Consider the following 22,790-nt stretch of genomic DNA (forward strand, 5'->3'; position numbering starts at 1 on the left):
ATGATCAAACAGGATTAGCTTTGTTTGTTTGTTACGAAATAACCAGACATTTCCATCTTATGAGCTTTTAGCTAATACCGTCTTGCCTCTTTCTCTCCTCCTGATAAAGGGATAGTCATCCATCCAGATGATCAGCTTTCTCTTTCAGGATGTTGAAGGGTTATGGTTTTTTTTCTCTTTCCTACATTCTCATCCTCCACCCTTTAATTTTCCTTTCCGGCCTCTGGTTTGCTCTTACGCCTCTCAGCTTTCTCCTTCTTCCTGTCCTGTCTATTTTTTGACCTATTATTCTTGCTGCCTCCCAAATGTTTGCACTCTTTCCACCTCTTGAAGCAATACAGAACATAAATGAATCGGTACCGTTTGATCCCTGAAACATCTCCCGGCACTTGTACCCTTGAAGATCAGACAGTCTTGCATAAAACATTTTAATATTTTATCATCTGACAAGGTTATCTAGGAATTATATGTTTATTTGACATGTTTTATATCTCTTTGAAGTTTTTAACTTTTCTGGATATTTCTTTTTGAACTGTATCTGACTAGTTTTTTTTTTTTAGTTTTCTTTAGATTTTTAGATTAATATAGATAATTCAACAATTATAATGATTCAAATTCTGGCCTCCTTAAAGTAATAGAAGTTTGAGTATAGATTATTGTAAAAATCACGAGCTGTATTCCACTAAACACATTCCTTTTCTATGGTATCAAACTTGATCTGGAAAATTAGGATGGACTTTTTTCTCTGTAATGCTATTACTTGCATCATTCTCACAGCTTTACTGATGACCAGATGTGGGTAGAGTACCCAAAATCTGTACTCGACTAAGAGTGGCAGTACTTGAGTTTTTTTTTTTTTTAACTGAAGTTAAAGTAAAAAATGTATTTAGCTATATATTGTGATATTCGGATGCCCGATATAATATCGATCTTCAGTTCCCAGTATCAATAAAAAAAAAAAAAAAATCAAATTTTTTTTTTTACCTAAAACAATGAGGGAAAATGTGGCGCAGCGCTATATCTCTAGTCGAGGCAGTCACAATAGGAAACGTAGACTCACTCAAACCCCAAACAAGATGAATACCAAAATAATAACTAAATGATCAATATCTGCAGATGAACATATGCAGTACTTGCTTTTTTATCTATTCATTTAATTTTGATAGCTGGGAAAAATATTGTAATAGATATGCAATAGTGATATTGCAATATTGTGATATTGTATTGTCACCCAAGTATCGTGGCACGTATCGTATCGCAATACCCATGGCAATACTCACCCCTGGTTATACCTTGGACCTACTCTTGTATGACTACTTTCCAAAAGAGACACAATAAACCCTCAAGTCCGTTGACGCATGCAAATATAGCAGATACATAATACTACTACAGTAGCTTGTTGGTATGTCAGTTCTAATTAACATTGCAGAAAGGCTTAACTGTCTTTTAAGAGTTTGAAATCGTAAAGAGGGCATCTTGTTTCTTCCACTCTATGCGTATGTACTCTTTTCTATAGGTTTAACACATAACATCCCAAAAATGCATCAAAGCTTGCAGTCTTAGTCTGACAAAATACTGCAGGGGTAAAAATACATTTGCAAGGCACTCAGTGTATGTTGAATTGATTTTAATCTCCATTACAAGTCTAACTCTTGCAGTGCAGAACCCTTCTGCGGGGTGCTGAAGATATGCATAACCTGTGAACAGGAAGGTCTTACCTGACATCCACCAGCTTGGCTCTCTTTTTCCTTTAATCCTTCATATCTAATCGCCTAGTAGAAAAAAAAAAATACAACAGCTACGTGTTATTGATTCCTCTTTATGTTAACTTTTACTACAGCCTTGTGGAGTGTTTGGACATCTGTAAAACTTCTGTAAAGCTTTTTTTTTTTGACATAATCTTGTACAATGACGAAGCAAAATATGCTGAAATGCTCTTTTGCTTCTTCTCCTTTTCTAATGCAGGAAATGATCCTTGGCTATATCTTCATCCTTCATTTAGCAAGCTCTCTGCTTTCAGAAATGTTTTGGATAATGCTACCCTTGTCTAGGCTTTTATCTGGTAATAATTGCTTTCATCTCAGTTGAGATGAGTGACTTAGATACATCTGATCTGATGCACATCTCTTTTCGTTTTTCTCCTTTAAGGTTTCTTTTTATATAACAAGTTTTTAAAATCACACTAATGTTACACACATTATTTATTTGTATGATGCAGGTGGCTGAAAATCACCAGTGTTATACCAAAGAACATCAAGTTCAACCTACAATCATGAATAAATGCCCCCAGGGGTTCAAAGGCATTGGCTCTATTTTGCCTTAGGAGGTATTAACACAGTGAGTCTGTGTGTTAGCGTAGTAGGGACCACAGCTATTGCCACAAATTCAATTTAGCTTAAGTGTTTAATGTCAATTCATAAAAGATGCTGTCAAGGCACTTTAAAACATTAATTGAATTTCAATCATATAGACAGATTAAAAATCAATTCCATACATTTCAATTTGATCCAGGTTATCAAACAGTAGAAGAAGGTTCAGTTTATCTTTTAAACTGGTAAAAAGTTTTCTATCTAAAGTAACCACATGGACTGCAAGGTGTTACCTCTGCAGCAATCATACTTCCAGCTTGTAACTACAGTGGAAAGTGTCTGTTGACTTTGCAGCAATCCCTCAACATGCATATAGATGCAGCTGAAAGAAAACTGGCCTTTAAAGTAGGAAAGGTGAATGACTATTTATTAAAAGATTCCCCTACTGAATGTTAACAGTAGGTTTAAGCTGGAGAAGATTCATTACTACAGTTTATCAAAACCTCCTGCTGAGAATATTTTGACCTTGAATTTGTTAAATAATGAGGACAGAGAGGGAGGCACTCTCACTCTCTGTGCTCTGTACCTACTTGTATAGGTTTTTGTATTTTGTCAGAATCCATATCCCTTCTGAGTTTCCAATTATAGGATTGCAACATATAATTTTAGAGATGTTCTATGATAAACAAGAAAATGTTTTTGTTGCTCTCACTGCCTGGTAAAACAGGCTGTTTTGGGATTCTCACTGATTGTTCTTGACACAGTGACTGGGCAGGACGTTTGTCTGGCAGCGTGTCTTAGAACGGTTGCGCAATTGGTCAGTATTTTTATAGGTGTTAAGTAGGAAATGCAGATTTAAGATTTTCCCCTTTTGTTTTCAGGTGGGAAATGCCCCCCTTATTTTAGGTGCTGAAGTCTTTATAGTGATTGGTTATGTCATGGATAGTTGTGATGGTTGGCTTGCCACAGTAGTTAGAAAATATGACTTCCCCTCCTCATCAATTGGAAAAATGCCTTTGTGCTGCTTTTGTGTTTTTAATTTGCGGTAGTGTCTTGAGATATAGTCTTTAGATGAGTTTGGGAACTGAGGCTCTTGCCAAGTGTGGGTACGCTGAGGGAAGTCAAACATGTCCTTTCCACCAACAGAGCAAGAACAATTCTGGTTTTCTGTGGAGTATGCAACAAGGTTTATGATCCTCATTTAAAGAGATTACTATTATACCTATTATACCCTAATTAGCAGACAGGGTTCAGTTTCTTCTGGAAAAGTCGAAGAATCTTGAAGAAAGGCTTTTATCCCACCATTTCCTTTTGCAGAAACTGGAGAAAAGTCCTGGTAATTGATCATATTTTGGAGAACTGGAATAGTTCCATTAAAATGTCAACTCACTATTGCTGCCAGGCTACATAAGTAAAAATCTGTATGACAATTCTCACAATGACACAAATGAATAATTTATTTAAGTGTATATAATACAAATCTAGATGAATGAACAACTATTGGTCACAAAACTTGAAAAGTAACTACCATGTTGAAACACTGCATTTACACATACAGAACAGCAGCAATAAAGCAGCAAAGTACAGTTTAGTAGTAAAGCTCATTCTTGCCTCGTAGCATTTGGAAACAGAGTGCAAGTTTTGAAGCCTTTGCCACACTAAGACGATTCCTCAACTTGTTCCTCAATGTGTTACTAATAGCCTTTAAATGGTAGGAAAACGCCTTCTTGGATACTCAGATTACACCAGCTGGCTTTCTTTTTCTTCAATTTCTTCTTCTAGTCATGCCCCCAAAGCAGCATAGTTTATAGATATTTAATCACACATCAAGGTTATTGCTGGATTTGGGCCTGCTTAAGGCAAAATATTCACCAAAAGAAACAAAAGTTTTCAGTAAATTTGACCTTTTCAGTTTCTTCCAGAAAAACTGGCTACTTCCGGCCGGAATAATGGCATGGAAAAATCCTGGAGAAAAGAAAAAAAGGCTTTGTTAGTAAAAGGATTTTGTAAAGTATTAATTTAGTCAGAATTAGGGCAGAAAAAATTTGCGATTCATTGATATTTAAAATAATTGTAAACTGATTTAGTAATTGATCAGTCGGTAACTGGAGTTTACAGACTCTAAAACATGCCTTAAGCTGACAGAGGAACCCACCCTTAGAAGCAATTATACCCCCCAAAAAAGTAAACATTTTGCATTTTAGAGAATACTATTTCCAGTCAGAAGAAACAAGATACAAAAATTAAAAGATTTGTTTAAACCTAAACTTGCCATCTCTAGCAGTAATTTGGCAGAACTGTAATAGTATTGTCAGCCTAATGTTGTTGTTCTAAAGATAAATATCATGATTCACATCATGAAAGTCCCCCCCCCCCCAACCTTTGCCAAGATTACTTAACAACATTACATTGTTCAAAGAAGTCTCCAACCTCCCTTTACAATGAATTACTACAATTCTGGTGTTTATTATGTCAGCAAGAAAAGCTTAGATCAAACTTTGCAAACAACGTAGCTTTCATTTACTCATAATTAGATGTTTCTTTTAGAAATTGACTGCTGCTTCGATATCAGTTTAACTTTGTTAAAGAGGGCAGATTCTTTATGCACCACAGCCCAAATGGCCACAATATATCCTTGGCTTGTTTGATCAATACTAATAAGTCTTCCCTATACATGCTGTTGCTGTGGGGAAAGATTTAGTCACAGGACTAATTATTTCCAAACAAAACAAATTGCCAAATTTATAATTACAACAACTTGGAGATCTGTTTAATTATTCATCATTGGTCACGTCTGCGTGTACTATCTGATGCATATCTGATGCAGAGAACTGCTGACTCTGTTCTTGATCTAATGGACAGGTTTTAGTAAATTTTAAATCTGACCCTCAGTAGAGGCACACGTTGTCCCGACATCACACAGAGTCTAAATCAGCACCATTCCCCAAGCTCTATCACTGGGCTAATGGTTTGTGGCACTCCTGCCTGCTTCAGTCGCTCCTCAATCACCAAGTTGTGCAAGTGGCCCTGCAGGTGGCTGGAAATGAGGGCAGCAGTTGATTAGATCAGAGGATAGCAATATAATAGGCACCTGGCTGTTCTGGATAAGAATCATGGCTCAGATACACCTGCAGAACCACAGATCAGTTTGACTGCTGCTAAAGTGTCCTGCAGGTAGTTAAGGTCAGCTTTTTATTGAAATATTTCCATACTTTATTCATAATTTCATCCACATTAAAAGGCTATATTGAGTCCAAGTTGTGTTTTTTCCTAATAAGACAAAATATTTTTTATCATAAGAGTCCAAACATACTTAAATATACTTTTCATGTTCTGAACAGCAGACCCCCCCAAATACTGTTTGGCGACAGAGCTGGAGTATTCTGGTGAACGCTTTCTGAAGCTGCCATGCTGTTCGTAGACATCAAGAAGATCCAATTGTTCAACTGTAGTGTCAACAACTCTAAAGACGGTTTAGGAGCGTAATGCTTCAAAACATGTAATGTAAAACGTCTTAAAGCCCCTTTAGATGTATACATCATAGACTTTGTATGTAAACCAGGTGCCCTTAACATGAAAATCAACTCTATTATAAAATATTACCACTAACCATGTTTTTCGTTAAAATGTTAGTTAATGAAGTTATTCCCCGTGTGCAAGGAATTAATATTTTTACTTCATAATCATAGGCCTATATGTAAGCTCAAGTAGAAGCTGTATGGTGGAGTTGGTGATAGAGGAATTCCCAGAAGCCCCCAAACATCCAACTCATGAGCTCTCCTCTTGCTGATCTGTCAGCATACATCTGTGGAAGATTAAAAAAAAAAATCTGTAGGTATGTTTAAACATGGATATATAAACTGGGAAACATTCTGCTAAACTAGGTTCACATGAAAAGCCATTTTAAGGAGAAAGCATGTTTTTCATTTATCCAAGGAAAATTGAAAGGCCTCTATCAGATCAATAAATCGTTTTCTTTAAACTGAGGGGAAACAGTTTATGATTATCACCTACATTAATATAAATGGTCAAAACCTTTATGCAAAATCTATTACATTTTTAGTTTGGCCTCAGACACTTTCTATTCACTTTTAAACTACTAAACATACTTTTAAAAAGTATGTTATTGATAATTTTTGTAGTGTTTTTGCAAGACAAAACATTATTTACAGCCTTCAAAGAACAGCTGGATTTATACAATGAAAGAACTAACCACACTGGACCTAATTATGAGGGAGACTACTGATGGCAGTCATTGCTGGTTATGTAAGGTTAAGTTAGGGCTGTAAAGTGGGCTAAATATAGATGCCCAGATTTTGATATGAATGCCATGCACACGTTTCTTTCCAGTACTAACACAGACAATGTAAAAAACAAAACAAAAACACTTATCTTTTTTATTGTTATACCTCAAAATGTTACAAATCTTAAAGGGTACATTATCTATAAACGTTAATAGCTTTGCTATGCACTGGATACTCAAGAGTATCCATGCTATATGTAGGGGATTTCCTCCTACACAAGTACTGCCAGTTTCTTGTATTACATCTTTGAAGATCAGCTTAATGTCGCCCAAGTTGAAAATTGGGTACATCATCTTGTAATTTTTTATTTTTTACTACTCCTTATACTGTCATAAACTTGGTTGCCGTAGCCGGATAGTAATCATAGATAGTAGTTTATATTTGCCATTTATACAGATGAATTACTGAAATATTTTCACGTTTTATGAAGACTACAAATTAAAGAGGAAATTGTGTAAAGAGTACATGCTTCACCTGTTTCAGACCCCCTCAAGGTGAAGGATCCTAATTAGAAATGTCTGAGAATGAGTTTTGAGTGCTTCTCAGATCTCTGATTTTAATTGGACTGGTGCTTTAGAGGTCTCTCTTTCCCTTCTCTATCACAAATTTGCAGGAGCATTACTGCATTTACAGAGATTTGAAATTAATACAGCTTGGTATCACATCCTTAATCAGATCCTTAACCACCTATGTATTGTGTGTGCTAATTGATGCGGCTATTATGAATTGTTTTATTATTTACAATAAGACTAGTACACCTCAGTAATAGGATTTGTTCTTTAAATAAACCGATGGAAAAGGCAATTTGGAACAATAACCTCGCTGCATTTAAACATAGAAGACCCTCTATGTACTGTGGGAGCACGAGAAGTGGTCAAACTTGCTAAGTGATTGCTTTCCGGTAGAAGACAGGAAGCAGAATTGATTTCTCAGTTCCGATTATATTTACAGAAGAAGTTTCAGGAGGGATTGTGAGGGCTTTTAAGTCATTATAGGAATAGGTTTTTTCATGTTTATCTCCAAGCCCTGCTTGGTGGATACGATCACACCCCTTTAAACGTTCCACCCTGCAGTGTTCAGTGGGTTTGGTCCTTCTGGCGGTTACTTAACTCATGTCACTTAGTCAGAAGCAGCAGCACTGTTCTGACTCAGATTGCTCTCTTCCAGCATCCCGCTTGTTTGAGGAAAACTTGATATAAAGGGGTGTGTTTGTTTCTACTGAGTATTTGCTGTGCATTACATTTAAAAATATCAGTGATCCAAGCACAGTTCTTTAACATTCTGGAGAAAGTTTTATGAACTTTAGAAGGAAAATCATTATAAGGTATTTTTAGAAGAACTGAGCTGTCCTCTATAAATCCAAAGAAATTGATTTGCTGTAGAGGAAGAATTGTGCAGGGACCGTAGTGTTGACAGGAGGTGAGTTTTGGCCTGATTGGATGGTGACGTCTCTCTCCCTCTGCTTCGATGGACCTGCTGTGAACTGAGTCAGCCTGGACACACTGGCCTCAGCAGGACTGCTGTCACCAGGGAAATGACTATCTACTCTAACTCTGCTGTAATTTGTAATGGGAATTTAAATGACTGTCCTTTATTTGTTTCAGGGTGACCCTTACTCCAGGTCAGTTGTCAGAACTGGTTTGATTTTGTTAGGTTCAGGAAGGTTAGTTAGGAGCACGGTGTTGAACAAGGATAGAGGACCTGACCCACGTATGAAGTTCCTCAGTTGGAAAAAAAGACCAATAATAGACCAAGAAAAAAAGTTTAAAATGTTAGTTTACTGTTTGTTTTTTCACTGTAACCTTAGAGGTTGTTGTTTGTCAGCCCCTTTAGATGAAATATTTTTCAATATTTTGAAATAGGCACTTGAAACCAGATGATTACATGCACTCTATAATCATAACCTTGAATCAGCTTGAGCATCTACTGTTTTATGTCAGCCAATAAACCAAAAGTATTTCTGTTTGCCGAATCCCCAAATATTGACAAGATTTTGAATATCTATTTCAAAGACACATGTGTAGTTACAGTTTCATTGTATTTGGTTGAATTGCATTTAAAATGTTTAAGATGAACAAAACGCTTTCTTCTACAACCTCTTTGCTCACAGACATCTGACTAGATCAGTACTCTTTGAAGGCCACTACAAAGGGTTGACTTTCTTATCTGTAAGCCTCTTTGTTAACTTGGGATCATTTGATTAATTGTCTAAATAAAAAAAGAAAAACTTAGCTTCCTGTATCAAGTCTTAAGGTGTTACTTCAGTATTTCCATGTCATGCTTTATTTTCTCATAATACCATCAGTTTTGGGAAGTGTGCCACTACCTCATGTCTCACAATATTCCCACAGCATGATGATGCCATCTTTGTACTTCACAGTTTGAACTCTGTCATTGGGTTCGCAAGTATTTCTCTTAATCATCCAAATGTGACAACTGTCATTGTGGCCAAACACGAGAGTTTTAATATTATCCGAGTACAAAGCAATGATTGTATACACAAACTGTCATCAGGGTTTTTATTCTGCTTCTTAGGCAGTAGCTCTCCACTTCAAGTGGCCTTTCAGTCCATGGCACTACAGGGCTTATTTCACCGTGAATAGCAACACGCTGAAAAGCTTAAGCCAGCATCTTTACAATGTCTTCTGCTTTTCCTATCTTTAATTGTTTCATACAAATGTTTTACAGCAAAACACCTCCTAACTGAACAGTACATTGGCCAATTATTCCTTTGGTGATTATACTCAAATATAATTGTATGAACAGCTGAATTTAGCACCCAGTAACTTGTCACAGGAAGACCTATGTTTTCTTAGCATGAGCCAAGCAAACATTTACTAAAAGTAGATACTGAAAAGCAATATATTGCACAATATATTGCGTTTTTTGAATTACTGTTGTGAATTTAGCCTTTTCTTCATTGGGAGTGTGTCTAAACTCTCGAGAACATCTGTATATATGTTCATCTTGTTAAAAAACAAAACAATTTTATGATTGCCGGTCCAAAGTGGAAGAGGTGGTCAAGGTGAAGGAGAGGAGCAAGGGGTGTGCAAAGTGCAAGGTCAGCATAAACCAGGTAAGAAAACAAACAGAATAGTGGCAGGTCAAACTGGCAAAGAAAAACCCTCCATTCAGTAGATAATTTAGCATGTTGAATGCTTTCCAGAATCACCCATACACTTAACATATCAGTGGACTTCTGTCTAAACAAGACGTCTTTACTACAGTTTCCAAATCATCTGCATACTTTACTACTTGGTTCATTTCTTCTTCTTCTTTTTTTTTTTAAACAGTGTCCTGTCTGGCAATGTGGCAATAAGAATAATTGTCTTGATGCCAAAAAGAGCCCAACAGATTTTACTTTCACAAGTGTAGCAGTATGGCAATTGCCATATTGCTCCACTTTTTTTATGCATATAAATTGCTTTATTATAATTATGCAGGGAGTTTTACAGTTTATATGGACACTGCAATGTAAATAGAGCAGAAAAACAGAAGAAGAAAGGGGGGGAAAAAAGAGAAAAGATGAAAGAAAGAAGAGATAGAAAGGAGATAATGACAAAACATTTTCAGTCTGCTTCATCACCTGTAACGAGATAAAAAAAGAACAGCACAACCAAAAGACATGGTACGAGACATACAATAAAGCAACACCTTGAAACTATCGCTAAAGTAATATTATTAAGTCTGACATGTACTCTGTGTTACCTGAAGATATGAATGTGGGCTTTCTGTTTGGAAGTGAATCTCTAAGTACCTGGAGCCAAGCACCTGTAATCAGGGATGCACGATATTGGGATTTTGGCCGATATCCGATATGCCGATATTTTAAAACTCATGTAGTCGATAACCGATATCGATACTGATGTTAAAGCTGGACAAAAATACGTAGTCATTGAAAATCGCAGTTTTGTTATCCGTTGCTGACACTTTGAAAAATTATATATTCAAATATAGTTTCATATGCTGATATCAAATAGATTTTTAAAAACGCGGTATCAATCTATCTTACTTTCAAAATCTCATTTTCATCGTTCTGCTACAAAATCTCGTGACATTTTGCAAATTCTTGTGAGATTTTGTTAGTAAAATAGATCGATACCACGTCAATATATCAACATATAAAAATGTGGCAAAATTTCGTGAATTTTCGGGGGATTTCGTAGCATAACGATGACATATAGCAATATTTCACTGGTAAAAGAGATTGATATGGTGTTTTTAAATGGCAATATATCAGCTTATGAAGATATTGTGATATTTTAATGTATCAATATTTTCTCCCTCGTCTTTAGAAGTTCTTAAGTCTGTAAAAAATAAGTTTTTGCGGAAGAAGAAGTAGTATTTTATTTATTTTTTTAGACTTTATAAAACTCAGAAGCTGATCAAATATCGGGTTAAATGTTGGTGGGGTGGTCGATGTCCGATATTCAGTTTTAAGGCCGATACAGGCCGATACCGATAGGGGGCCGATTATATCATGCATCCCTACCTGTAATTGTTTGTGAGGGTGAACTACTTGGTTAATTTCAATATACAAGAAGGAGAGGAACAGGGAGATGAGTCAGAGCAGAGCAGGGAAAGAGAAAAAGAGCAGCAGCATACCAGCCACCACTACACCATCAAAATTTACTTTTTAATTTAAAATTTGATTGTCCAGTATTTGGTAAAAAACTGAGATACGCATTGGTGAAAACAGTGAAGTTTATCATGCCTGGCCAGACAGCTCTCTGGATGCCCAGTACCCGTTAACTTCTGATCCTAGAATAGCCCCTGAACACACCTTTTCCTAGCATGTACCTTTAGTCACATTATTCCCAGACTTTTTTAGTTGTACCATAATCTTTGGCCAGGGCGATTTTTTTGAGTTTATTTTTTCCAAGACCATTTTGTTTTAGCATGGTTGAAAAGCAATGTCTAAGCTTCATTTGTTCATTTTCGCTGTACTGTTACTTCTTTTTACTTTGGTGAGTTTCAAGTTATTTCTCTGACCATTGTGGGTTTTTCTTTGATTAAACGAGAGGGACTAACAGTTTTGTCGTTGCGTTTAGTGGCTGAACAGCCATCAGACTATTTTCCTTGTAAAGATCAATGCATAAAACAAAGTTTATATTAGCTTTTTGTGTGGTTATATACTTTTATTTTAACTTATATATGGTTCTACTAACATCCTATTTAATAGCCTTTCTGAGTGGAAGAAGTAATGAAATATTTTAGTGTGTGGCAGCGAGGCTGCTACTAGCCAACAGAAGCTTTCAGTACCGGTAATCTTTTAGATGCAGTTAGCATGGTGTACTAATATGGTTTGTGCAAATGTAGTCACTAATTAGATTTTCTCTGGGAAGATGGATTTGTGTGCACTTATTGTTTTCTTTCTATTCTGTTGGATCAGTTGTGCATCATGTTGGTCTTCAAATACATCCGCTGAAAAAAAAACTGCCCTGATTCAATCTGATTAGATAGAATTTGGAAATATTTCCTCAATATTTCAGTCTCTAACCACATTTTGTTGACTGAGATGACAGAAACCTTTTATCTCGATCCTATTTATGATGGCCTCTATTGTGATTTCTTGGCTTAAAATTTTTCTGATACATTAACATACTCGCTTATTTTGTAGGGTACCAATTTCTAACCAATAGACGTGATGTTGAAAATGTTGTTTAGAATCAGTCTTATTGATTTATTTGTCTGTGTTTCCTCTGAGCTTTTCCACTCAAAAAGCTCTGTGCTCGGATGATGTTGGCTGGTGATTGAGGGGACAGAGGTTGACTTTGCTCATTTCCTGTGTGATAACGTTGGCTCTCTCGGTCATCCAAGCCAACATTTACTCTAGCTTTCTGCCCACATTTATTTAGCTTGAAAAACCTGAAAGCATCCACTAAACACATTTTTTCTTTGATTGAATTGCCTTAATTAGCCGTACATTAAAAGCCACATGAGGGCCATTGACTTTGGCTCCTGTGATGATTCAAATCAAAGCACCGTCAAACTAAATCCAATAGTTGTTAGTAGATAATTGCATTTTTAAGTATGCAATTTCTGTTTTTATACTTCATTCATCCATTATATTTGTCATATTTTAATTTGTGTGGTTTATGTTTGAATAATTAGAAGCCAGCTTATGGCATTTATTTTTTTTCTTGTATAATGGTATCCGTGTATCTGTGACAGCCAGAGAGGCTCACCTTGCCTCCATCAGCTTTACGATCTGGATTTAATCGCATCCTGAATGCATGTGATACTTTGAAAAGGTCGCCTGTTCTCTGTTAGTGACATGATGATAAATGGCACCAGAGCTGGTACAAAGCACACCTTTAAATTGAGTTTGTTTCCTATTTGATTTCATACAATGGAGGTATTTTACAGTGGTGTAACATAAAAGAATCCTCTGTCGGCCCTCATTAGAAGCATAAGCCTTCACATTGCTTGTTTTGTCTCATGTATGTGCATTCCATAAAAGGTTTTTACTGGCCCATCCAGGACTGATTGATAATATTGTGACCTGGGTAAACAACCATTTGTGTTTGAAGCAAAACGATGAAGCCTAATCACCTATTATTGGTAATCTTGAGGTTAAAAGTAAGGCATGTAAGAATGTTTTAGTCACTTCTGCAGTTTAGTTCAGAAGATATTCAGGCTCCTGATATTTATCACATCAGACTGGATTTCTCAAAGACTACACCTATAGCCATCTGTTTTCATTTAAGCCTGGGTCACACCGGTTGCGTCTGACTTTTTAAGCTCCGATCCAATGTTTTTCTGATGTCAAACTGACTGCAGTGTGTATAGAGAGGCTTCTCCATAGGGTGTTATATCTGTCTCTGTGCACCACAAATTGAAACAATGTCCCGCATTTGACTGGGACAGATTCGTAACAGTAAAAAAAAAAAACAGGTTTGCTACAAAACAAAGCCTCAATTCATGACCAGCCTGCACAGAATAGATAGAGGATTTTGATATATATAATAAGAACCAGTTTTAATGAAAAGGGAAAAAAAATGTAATAAAGGTTGTGGGACTAGTCACATAGGATGAATACTGGGTTATTCATTGCAGGGTTCCTGCGGGTCCTTAAAAAGTCTTAAAAGGCATTGAATTCTTCAAAATAAAACTAAGGCCTTAATTGGTATTTAAATGTCTTAAACCAGTCTTTCGTAGGTCTTAATTTTTAAAACTTCATAAAAAGGATTATTTTTATTATGATTTATTTTTGTAATCTAAATAAAACATTAAAATTTACCTTTTTTTTTTTCAAAAATAAAAAAAATGGCTCGCCATTATTGGTTCCGTCCCGATAGCGAAACCAATAAAAGCAATGTTCCAGCCGGGACATTTGGGAGATGCTGCAAAAAAGACTTAGCACTGGTTATGTTGTGGCTTTAAAACTGATTTGTTTTGTTCCCTGCTAAAACAAAGTTTGTGAATTCAGTTAAATAATTGTTAAAATATATCTGTCATCTGTGTGTTTCTAGCTTTCTTCCTGTATGGGAAGCTTTTCAAAATTTGAAACATTAGTGCAGTGGTTTATGTTATAATAAACCTTTGGGTTAAGTTGTCGTAAGCAGGCTTTTCTTGTGTTTCTTGTGAATTTGGTCCTAAATTTTTATTTCAAGTGGCATTAAAAAGTCTTAAAAAGTCTTGAATTTAACTTGCCTTATGCTGTAGGAACCCTGTCATTAGAGAGGTGTCATCCTGAACTCTTATTATGAGTGAAGTATTCTGTTTTTTAAAATCTTTCTTTGGTTGTTTATGCTTCCTGCTATATATAGAATAGATAAGAATAGAAAATTCCTATTATTGTCTCACAATAGTGAAATTTTTGTGTTACAGCAGCCGGAAAAGGTTACAGCAAAAGTGCTCAATGTGGACAAAGGTGGACAATGTGGACCCTAGAAAATTGTGTAAAATTAAGAGAATAAGTGACAGTTAAGAAAATAAATAAGGTAATACTATATAAAAACTGTGTATATGGGGAATAAATAATAAACAGATGCACATATGCTCTGCAATTCCAAACCTTACAAATTTGAGATGTATACCTTTTGAGAAAAATATGATACAATATCTATATGAGACATTAGAGCACATTAGATACTGAAAGAGCCCCTTTGTCTCAGCTTTGACCAAAAATAATCTTGGTCTGCTTCAGATAACCGCTGCTGATCTGAGAAAGTTGTCATGTTGTTTACAGGGCAGGGATGGCGGTGCGATCAAGGCAGGTGCTTTCTGGAGGGCACAGTTAATTAAATCTCTAGACCTGTCTTTGCCCCTTGAACGAATGGGCTGCTATTCAGAGAGGACTATTCAGACATGGATGAATCAAGTGAAATACCACTTTGTGCATGATATTAATGATTGTAAACTGGGTTTTTATTAAGGAAGACATAATTAAAACAGATAATGGACCTTGTAAATGTTGGGTTGATGTATGTTTAGGGATTATGCATAAGAGTTAAGAGTTTTATGCATGAGAACTTTTAGACAGATGAATTGCATCTGTCTAAAAATTCTACAATAAAAGCTGAATGGTTTTTTTTTCAATTTTGAACTGTTGCGCCTTGTAACACTTTGTCCTTCGTTCTCTGTTATGAACTCTGGACTAAATGCACTCTTATTATTGTCCTTGAGAGTGTTTATACTGAAGTGTGCCTGCAGCCTTCTACTAAAATTCCTCCTAATTCTATTTTTGCTAGATACTGGAGCCTGTTTAGAGTCGAACTCAGACCACACTTAATCAATAAGAAGACAGGCTATAGTTTCTTCAAGGTCTTGCTATATATATTTTTAAATACAGTCATATAATTACCCATTTATGAAATGTTGGTAATTTATGGTTGTGCATTATAGAAACATTGAATGCACATTACATGGACCAATGTTAGCAAAAAATAAAATAAAAAATAGTTTCTTTGTGCTCAATAGAAAAAACACTTCAAAATATCTGGGTGCAAAAACAAAACAAAAAGCAAAGCGGTTTGAACTGTTTTATGCCCCTCTCACAGTTGTTTTGGTCTGACTTTGAAATTAATGTCTTGCTTTAATTGTGTGATTTGTGCATGCTTCTTGCAACAGCATACGGTTTTGCAGCTGAGTGAAGATGGCTGCAACACTTCTAATATAAAATAGGATTAAAACAACTGCAGTGAAGTGTAGCATAAAATAGAGATCAGGCTTCATACTGCTAAATGGTTTTGTGGTATATTATTTTCTTAGAGCTTACAGCTTGATGGAGTGTAGTTGAATGTAGCTGTACGAACAGGGTGAACAAGTATTAGTTCTTGGGTTTGATAAAAAATGAAATGTAGAAAAACTGACGTAAAATGTCTTCTTCTAATCTATCCTGTGCCTCTTCCAGGCATCCACTTTATCAACCCTCATTTTGATTAATTAGACACTTTAATAAGCATGTCATTTATGAAAGTAACGTATATGACTTTTCTCACTTGTTTACCTCTGTTCTTTCATTTGGTTCTTATTTTACTTTTAATTTCTCACTCTTAATTGACATTCCCCTTTATGTCTAAAATAAGCCTTTATTTCAGATTCCTTTCCTCCATTACCCCCTGTAATATCATTATACCTTTCAGATACCACTTGATACCACAGAGATTAGCACAGGGCCTGTTGGAATTCAGACGCTTTTATCCAATAATAGATAAATTTAATTTTCTTGCCAGTCCGGCCATGGTGCTTCCGTTCTTCGTCCTCCAGACACAGGAAACAGTGGGTTTCTTCAATTGAGGTTGCTCAGTTTGGCCGCAGTATATTGTCCAATGGGACCAAGGGTGAAAAGGTCCTCTGGCTCTTCAACTCAGAACGCACAGGATATGGATGGAAATATAATATTCTGTATCTCAGAACCTCATAAGTTCAATCTGAGTAGTTAATCATATGATTTTACAAGTCTAAAGGTCATTTTATCTATTTTTTTAGATATCTAGTTCAGTTTGTATTTATACACTGAAGAAATCCAATTTCTTTAAAATTATTGCATTTTTTTCTTGAATTAAGGTTTATGAGATGCTTTGCCAATGCAACATTGAAATTTACATTTACGCCTACTCAAATTAAGGGTAAATGCGCATAATTTAAAACATTTCTACTCTTTTCTGGATCATTTTTTGCAGTGTAGGTACTGTAGTTAGGCATCAATAAATGCCTACGTTTCCAACCTGTTATAAACTACAATGTCCCTAGAACAAGGCACTCAGAACTCAGATCTTAAGGACTGTTCTACTTTAGTTTTCCAGCGTTGAAACCTGATATAGCTGCTTTGTATAAATCTTAGGGGCAACTGTAACAAGAATATGGTATATTTTCACCCTCAGTAAATCTTTCAAACATTTCGACCTCTAAAAAACATCTTAAATACACATATAGGGTTACCATTATGTCCCACTTCGCGATCACATCTAAAACCTACTTTAGGACACTTCACCAAAAGCTCTATAAAAATGTACTTTAGCAGTTATAAATTGCTCCACAGTCTTTGTTGTGGCTGTATTTTATATTATTTTTCTTCAATATATTTTCCGTCATATTTTACAGTGAAAATCTTTACCTTTTCAGTTTTAAGAGTGCCTTGTACAGCTTGGTCATGATGTGGGACGCAGCTCTGTGCTACTTGCTCTGGCTTAGTTTCACCCCTAAGTATGAGTAAAAGTTGATATTTTCTCCAGAGATGTATGAGAAATTGATTTAATCAGAGAAGGAATTTCAGCCTAAAGATTTTAAAAGGAAATAAGTACAGAATGTTTAAAACGAAATCACACAGCAAAGAATAAAAAAATAAAAAATAAAGGAGTTGGTGAGATTTGCTTTAAAACCTTCTCTATGCCCTCTTTCTCTAAGTCAGATTACTAAGTAAAACAAAATACTTATGTCTCACAGATTTTATGAGTTACATCGGCTTTGATGATTGTTAGAGGATGAATCTGTGTTATAATGTGATTCACTTCAAGTCAACAGAAGACAGGCTGTTTGGTAAAAGTCACGTTAGTTATGCAACAGAAGGGCCTCAGTGAGCTTTAAAATGATTTAGAGCTGTAGGAACAGGAGCTTTTCTGTTGCATAACTAGCTGCTGACACCTCTGTGTCACTTTCAGCATTGCACACACCAGCACTTTATTTAATAAAACCAAGAACAATACACATATCCTCTGTCTCCGGCTGTAAAACCTCTCTGGCTTATTCGCACATGCTGATGGGGACCTCAAGCTTTGTGACATAGAGCAGCAGAGTCAGAGATGAAGTAAACAACAGGTGGCCGAGGAAACAAGCTGGAAGCAGTGAAGCAGCATATGTGTGTTGTTAAAGTCCAAGTCTCATGGCCTGGGCCTGGCACTTTTATTTACTGTTGAATCATAATTATTCAACATCGTTCTGAGTCAATTCAATAGACCACAAATACTGAAAGTAATTCATTTACACATTGGTTTCAACCTTTTCAAAAGTTTTTTTTTTTAGTTATGTTGCCTCTTTTCTTCTGAATTCGTTATATTTTTAAGTTTGAGGTTTTGATTATAACAAAAAGTAAAAAAAATATATATATTTTTAAGGATTATTTGATTTAATTGACTTCCAATAAACTGATATTCTGTAACATCTCTGCACCCCCAAGGTTTTGTTTCTTAAAGCATTTTCAAATAAGAACAAGCAGGTAGAGAAAAACTTTGTTTTAAAATCCCCAAAGATTAAAACATCTTTTCTGTCAAAGTTGTCCTTATTTCTGTTAATATCAGAGGGAAAAAAACTAAACTTTCTGGTTTATTTGGTTTGTTTTGCTTCCTTGCTTGCATTGATTCCAAAGTACTTAGGTTGTAACCCAAGTACTTGTTGAAGAGTAAAAAATCATTTACAAATATTCACTGACTTTTATTGTGGTTTTCTACAAAAATTTATGCAATGATCTAATTATGTTCATTATTAAGTTTACATCAATTTGTAATTCGACTTCATTGCCAAATTAGTTGATGATTACTTTAACAATCGAGCATGCCTCGCAACCCCGCTTGGGATAAGCATGACAGAAAATGGATGGATTGATTTATAAGCCCTAAAAAGGAGTCATGCTGTAAAATTGCCTGCATTATAAGGGCCTTAAAATGAATTGAATAAAACTTTGCAGAGAACTTACAATTGCATGCAGTTTGCATGCTGTATAACTTAATTCCCAACTAAGACATTCCAACACAAGTACTATCTTTTGGGTTAGGTTGAGCAACTTCTTTCCCCCCCCGTCTTTAGATACCTTGTGTTTTTTGACACTTGTGTTCAATCTGATTGTTTTGTATCTGTTTTAAGGCTGATATAATGAGCTTATATTAAACAAACCTGGAAATCCATAATAAAATCATATATATTTTTTTCCCTTCTTAGGCACGCTACAAACAGAGTCTGGACCCCACAGTGGATGAAGTGAAGAAACTTTGCACGTCCCTGCGGCGCAACGCTAAAGAGGAGAGAGTCCTCTTCCACTACAATGGCCATGGAGTGCCACGGCCAACCGTTAATGGGGAAATCTGGGTTTTTAACAAGGTAAAAAAAAAAAGACATGATCAAGAATCATGATTTTATCTTCTAATGTTGCAAATATGAAGTCATTAAAAGTTTGATTCGTCTGAGAAATAAATCATATGCTCGTGTATTGGGATATGAAATTTTTTATTTTTTTTCTGGAACATTGGTATTGATTGCCACGCCCCCATGATCACACAAACATCCTCAAGCTAGAAATGCTAAACTAAAGAGAATTTTTTTTATTTATTTTTTTATTTAAAATGCTCTAAGAGAATTCTGTTACTCTCAAATTGAAAATAATCTAAATTAATTATATAATGTTTATTGTAAAATTAGGTTATTTTCTCAAGAAACTCCCCAAGATACATCTTGTAACGGTCCTGTCTCCTTTCTCTTTTTGCATAATTGAAAATCTGACGCCCGTTAACTTAAAAGTTTCAAATTTAGAGACATGGGGATTTTAGTCAGATAAGTTACTAAAGCAGTACAGGCATATCTCCTTTATTATTTTTGTTTTATGAAACAGGGCATCGCATCACATATGTATTTATAAATCTGCTTTATCTCAAGCTATTTAATTTAACCCAAAACATTCATTTGAAATATATCACAAGCACACTTGTTTAGCTTCATGTGTTGGAAAAAAAACATATTAGCTATTGATAGGAAGAAGGATCATCAAACCACCCACGCACACACATACACACACCCACACACAAACACACACACACATTATTTACGGTAATCTTTGCAGGGACTTTCCATTGGCTTACATTCATTTGTATGGCCTAACCATTACCAACATATATGCAACCCTTAAACTAATGTAAACTCAGTCCACACCTTAGTGCTAATCAAACTCCCAGCCCAAGAAGACAACTTTTCCTCAATAGAACCAATCGTCTGGTCCCCACAAGTTACTGCAAGTCCCAAAGTAGCAAATTCTTGTGAAATTGGCCTTATTCTTTGCCCACATGGTACAAAACGCATGATCATACATCCACACGCACACAAATTCACTTTAATATTCTGAATCTCAGAACCTCATAATAAGTTCATTCTGAGTAGTTAATCATATGATTTTACAAGTCTAACGATCATTTTATCTATTTATTTACATATCTAGTTCAGTTTTTATTTATACACTGCAAAAAATAGAAATCCAAAATCCCCAAAAAATTGCATTTTTTTCTTGAATTGAGGTTTATCAGATGCTTTGCCAATGGATCAACAAAATATACATATACACCTACTCAAATTAAGGGTAAATACACATAATTTAAGACATTTTTACTCCTTTCTGGATCGTTCACACCTTAGTGCTAATCCAAACTCCCAGCCCAAGAAGAGAACTTTTCCTCATGGGAACCGATCGACTGGTCCCCACAAGTAACTGCAAGTCCCAAAGTAGCAAATTCTTGTGAAATTGGCCTTATTCTTTCCCCACATGGTACAAAGCACATGATTATACATCCACACACACAAAAAAAGGTCAATTTTGAGAAAAAACCCTTAAAAGTAAGCTAGTTCTCAATGTGCTTTAAGTAGGGAAAAAAAGACTTGTGAGTTTAGATGCTAAGAATTCTGCTGGTTGAGCACCAGTAGTAAGTTGAGGATCCTTGTCATGCGCTGGTGTAGTACTATCATGCTTTATTAAGTCCAACTTTAGCACAGCCATCAGTCAGTGGCTCCTACAGTCCTTTAAACTTCCCTCTGATCTAATCTTTCTTCCAACAATGCCTACTTGTGGCTCAAAGGTGCCAAAACACTATAATGGACATGATATCACTGCTTGGCTGGCAAGCTAAATGCATAACATAGCCTCATAGGAAATCTATGGACTTAAAGGAATAGTACACCCAAAACATGATTAGCCTTCATTTTCTACTCACCTCCATGCTGAACAACACTCTGGAGTACTTTTTTGATATCTCAAATGCATCTGGAGATCTGGGAGACTTCTTGCTGTCTGCTGACATTCAAATAATGGAGGTCTATGGCGCCCGAGACAGAAAGGTCCACAAAAGTCCACAAAAACTTGTCAATATTCCTCCATAATGCTCGTCCAATGTAATCCAAGTGTCCTGAGTGGGTAGCATCCAGAATTTACTCGAAACGAAGTCATTTAGAACGTTTTAGAGCCTAAACAGTAGTGTATAGGATTTCCTAATAGCGCCCCCATGCGCGCTCACGATTCTACGGAAGCCGGCAGACCAAACCAGCGCATTCAGCTCGGCAAAGAACTCATGCTCTTCCTCAACACTGAAGTCCTCAGACATTTTTCTTTCGTTGTTTCTTTCTTTGCACAGGTAAACAGCACATTTCTTCTTCTACGCTTGCATTATCGGCAGACCAGACGCTGAATGCGCACTTCCTTCCGGTTTGGTCTGCCGGCTTCCGTAGAATCGTGAGCGCGCATGGGGGCGCTATTAGGAAATCCTATACACTACTGTTTATGCTCTAAAAACATTCTAAATGACTTCGTTTCGAGTAAATTCTGGATGCTACCCACTCAGGACACTTGGATTACATTGGACGAGCAGTATGGAGGAATATTGACACGTTTTTGTGGACTTTTATGGACCTTTCTGTCTCGGGCGCCATGGACCTCCATTATTTGAATGTCAGCAGACAGCAAGAAGCCTCCCAGATCTCCAGATGCATTTGAGATATCAAAAAAGTACTCCAGAGTGTTGTTCAGCATGGAGGTGAGTAGAAAATGAAGGCTAATCATGTTTTGGGTGTACTATTCCTTTAAGCTATGCAAAATAGCTTAAAGGAATATTACACCCAAAACATGATTAGCCTTCATTTTCTACTCACCCCCATGCTGAACAACACTCTGGAGTACTTTTTTGATATCTCAAATGCATCTGGAGATCTGGGAGGCTTCTTGCTGTCTGCTGACATTCAAATAATGGAGGTGCCCAGCGCCCGAGGCAGAAAGGTCCATAAAAGTCCACAAAAAAGGTGTCAATATTCCTCCATACTGCTCGTCCAATGTATTCCAAGTGTCCTGAGTGGGTAGCGTCCAGAATTTACTCGAAACGAAGTCATTTAGAATGTTTTTAGAGCATAAACAGAAGTGTATAGGATTTCCTGAAAGCGCGCGCCTGCGAGCTCACAACGCTACGGAAACCGCGGCAGACCAAACCAGATGAAAGTGCGCATTCAGCTCGGCAAAGAACTCATGCTCTTCCTCAACACTGAAGTCCTCAGACATTTTTCTTTCGTTGTTTCTTTCTTTGCACAGGTAAACAGCACATTTCTTCTTCTACGCTTGCATTATCGGCAGAGCAGACGCTGAATGCGCACTTTCATCTGGTTTGGTCTGCCGGCTTCCGTAGCGTCCTGAACGCGCTGGCGCGCGCTTTCAGGAAATCCTATACACTACTGTTTATGCTCTAAAAACATTCTAAATGACTTCGTTTCGAGTAAATTCTGGACGCTACCCACTCAGGACACTTGGAATACATTGGACGAGCAGTATGGAGGAATACTGACACCTTTTTTGTGGACTTTTATGGACCTTTCTGCCTCGGGCGCTGGGCACCTCCATTATTTGAATGTCAGCAGACAGCAAGAAGCCTCCCAGATCTCCAGATGCATTTGAGATATCAAAAAAGTACTCCAGAGTGTTGTTCAGCATGGGGGT

The 22,790-nt window shown here is 36.4% G+C and overlaps 1 protein-coding gene across 6 annotated transcripts in view; it reads left to right on the forward strand.

The window, feature by feature from the left end:
- The window catches only part of rptor (regulatory associated protein of MTOR, complex 1), a 217,232-nt gene that overhangs the window by 49,527 nt on the left and 144,915 nt on the right, over positions 1 to 22,790 (forward strand). For all 6 annotated transcript variants that reach the window (XM_038278943.1, XM_038278944.1, XM_038278946.1 and 3 more), the window contains exon 5: positions 18,995 to 19,153. In XM_038278943.1, coding sequence (XP_038134871.1) covers positions 18,995 to 19,153 — 159 coding nt within the window. The remainder of the gene's footprint in view (positions 1 to 18,994; positions 19,154 to 22,790) is intronic.

The sequence above is a fragment of the Cyprinodon tularosa genome, unplaced genomic scaffold (genome assembly GCF_016077235.1).
Source record: "Cyprinodon tularosa strain WSP-4 unplaced genomic scaffold, ASM1607723v1 ctg146, whole genome shotgun sequence".
NCBI classification, from domain to species: domain Eukaryota; kingdom Metazoa; phylum Chordata; class Actinopteri; order Cyprinodontiformes; family Cyprinodontidae; genus Cyprinodon; species Cyprinodon tularosa.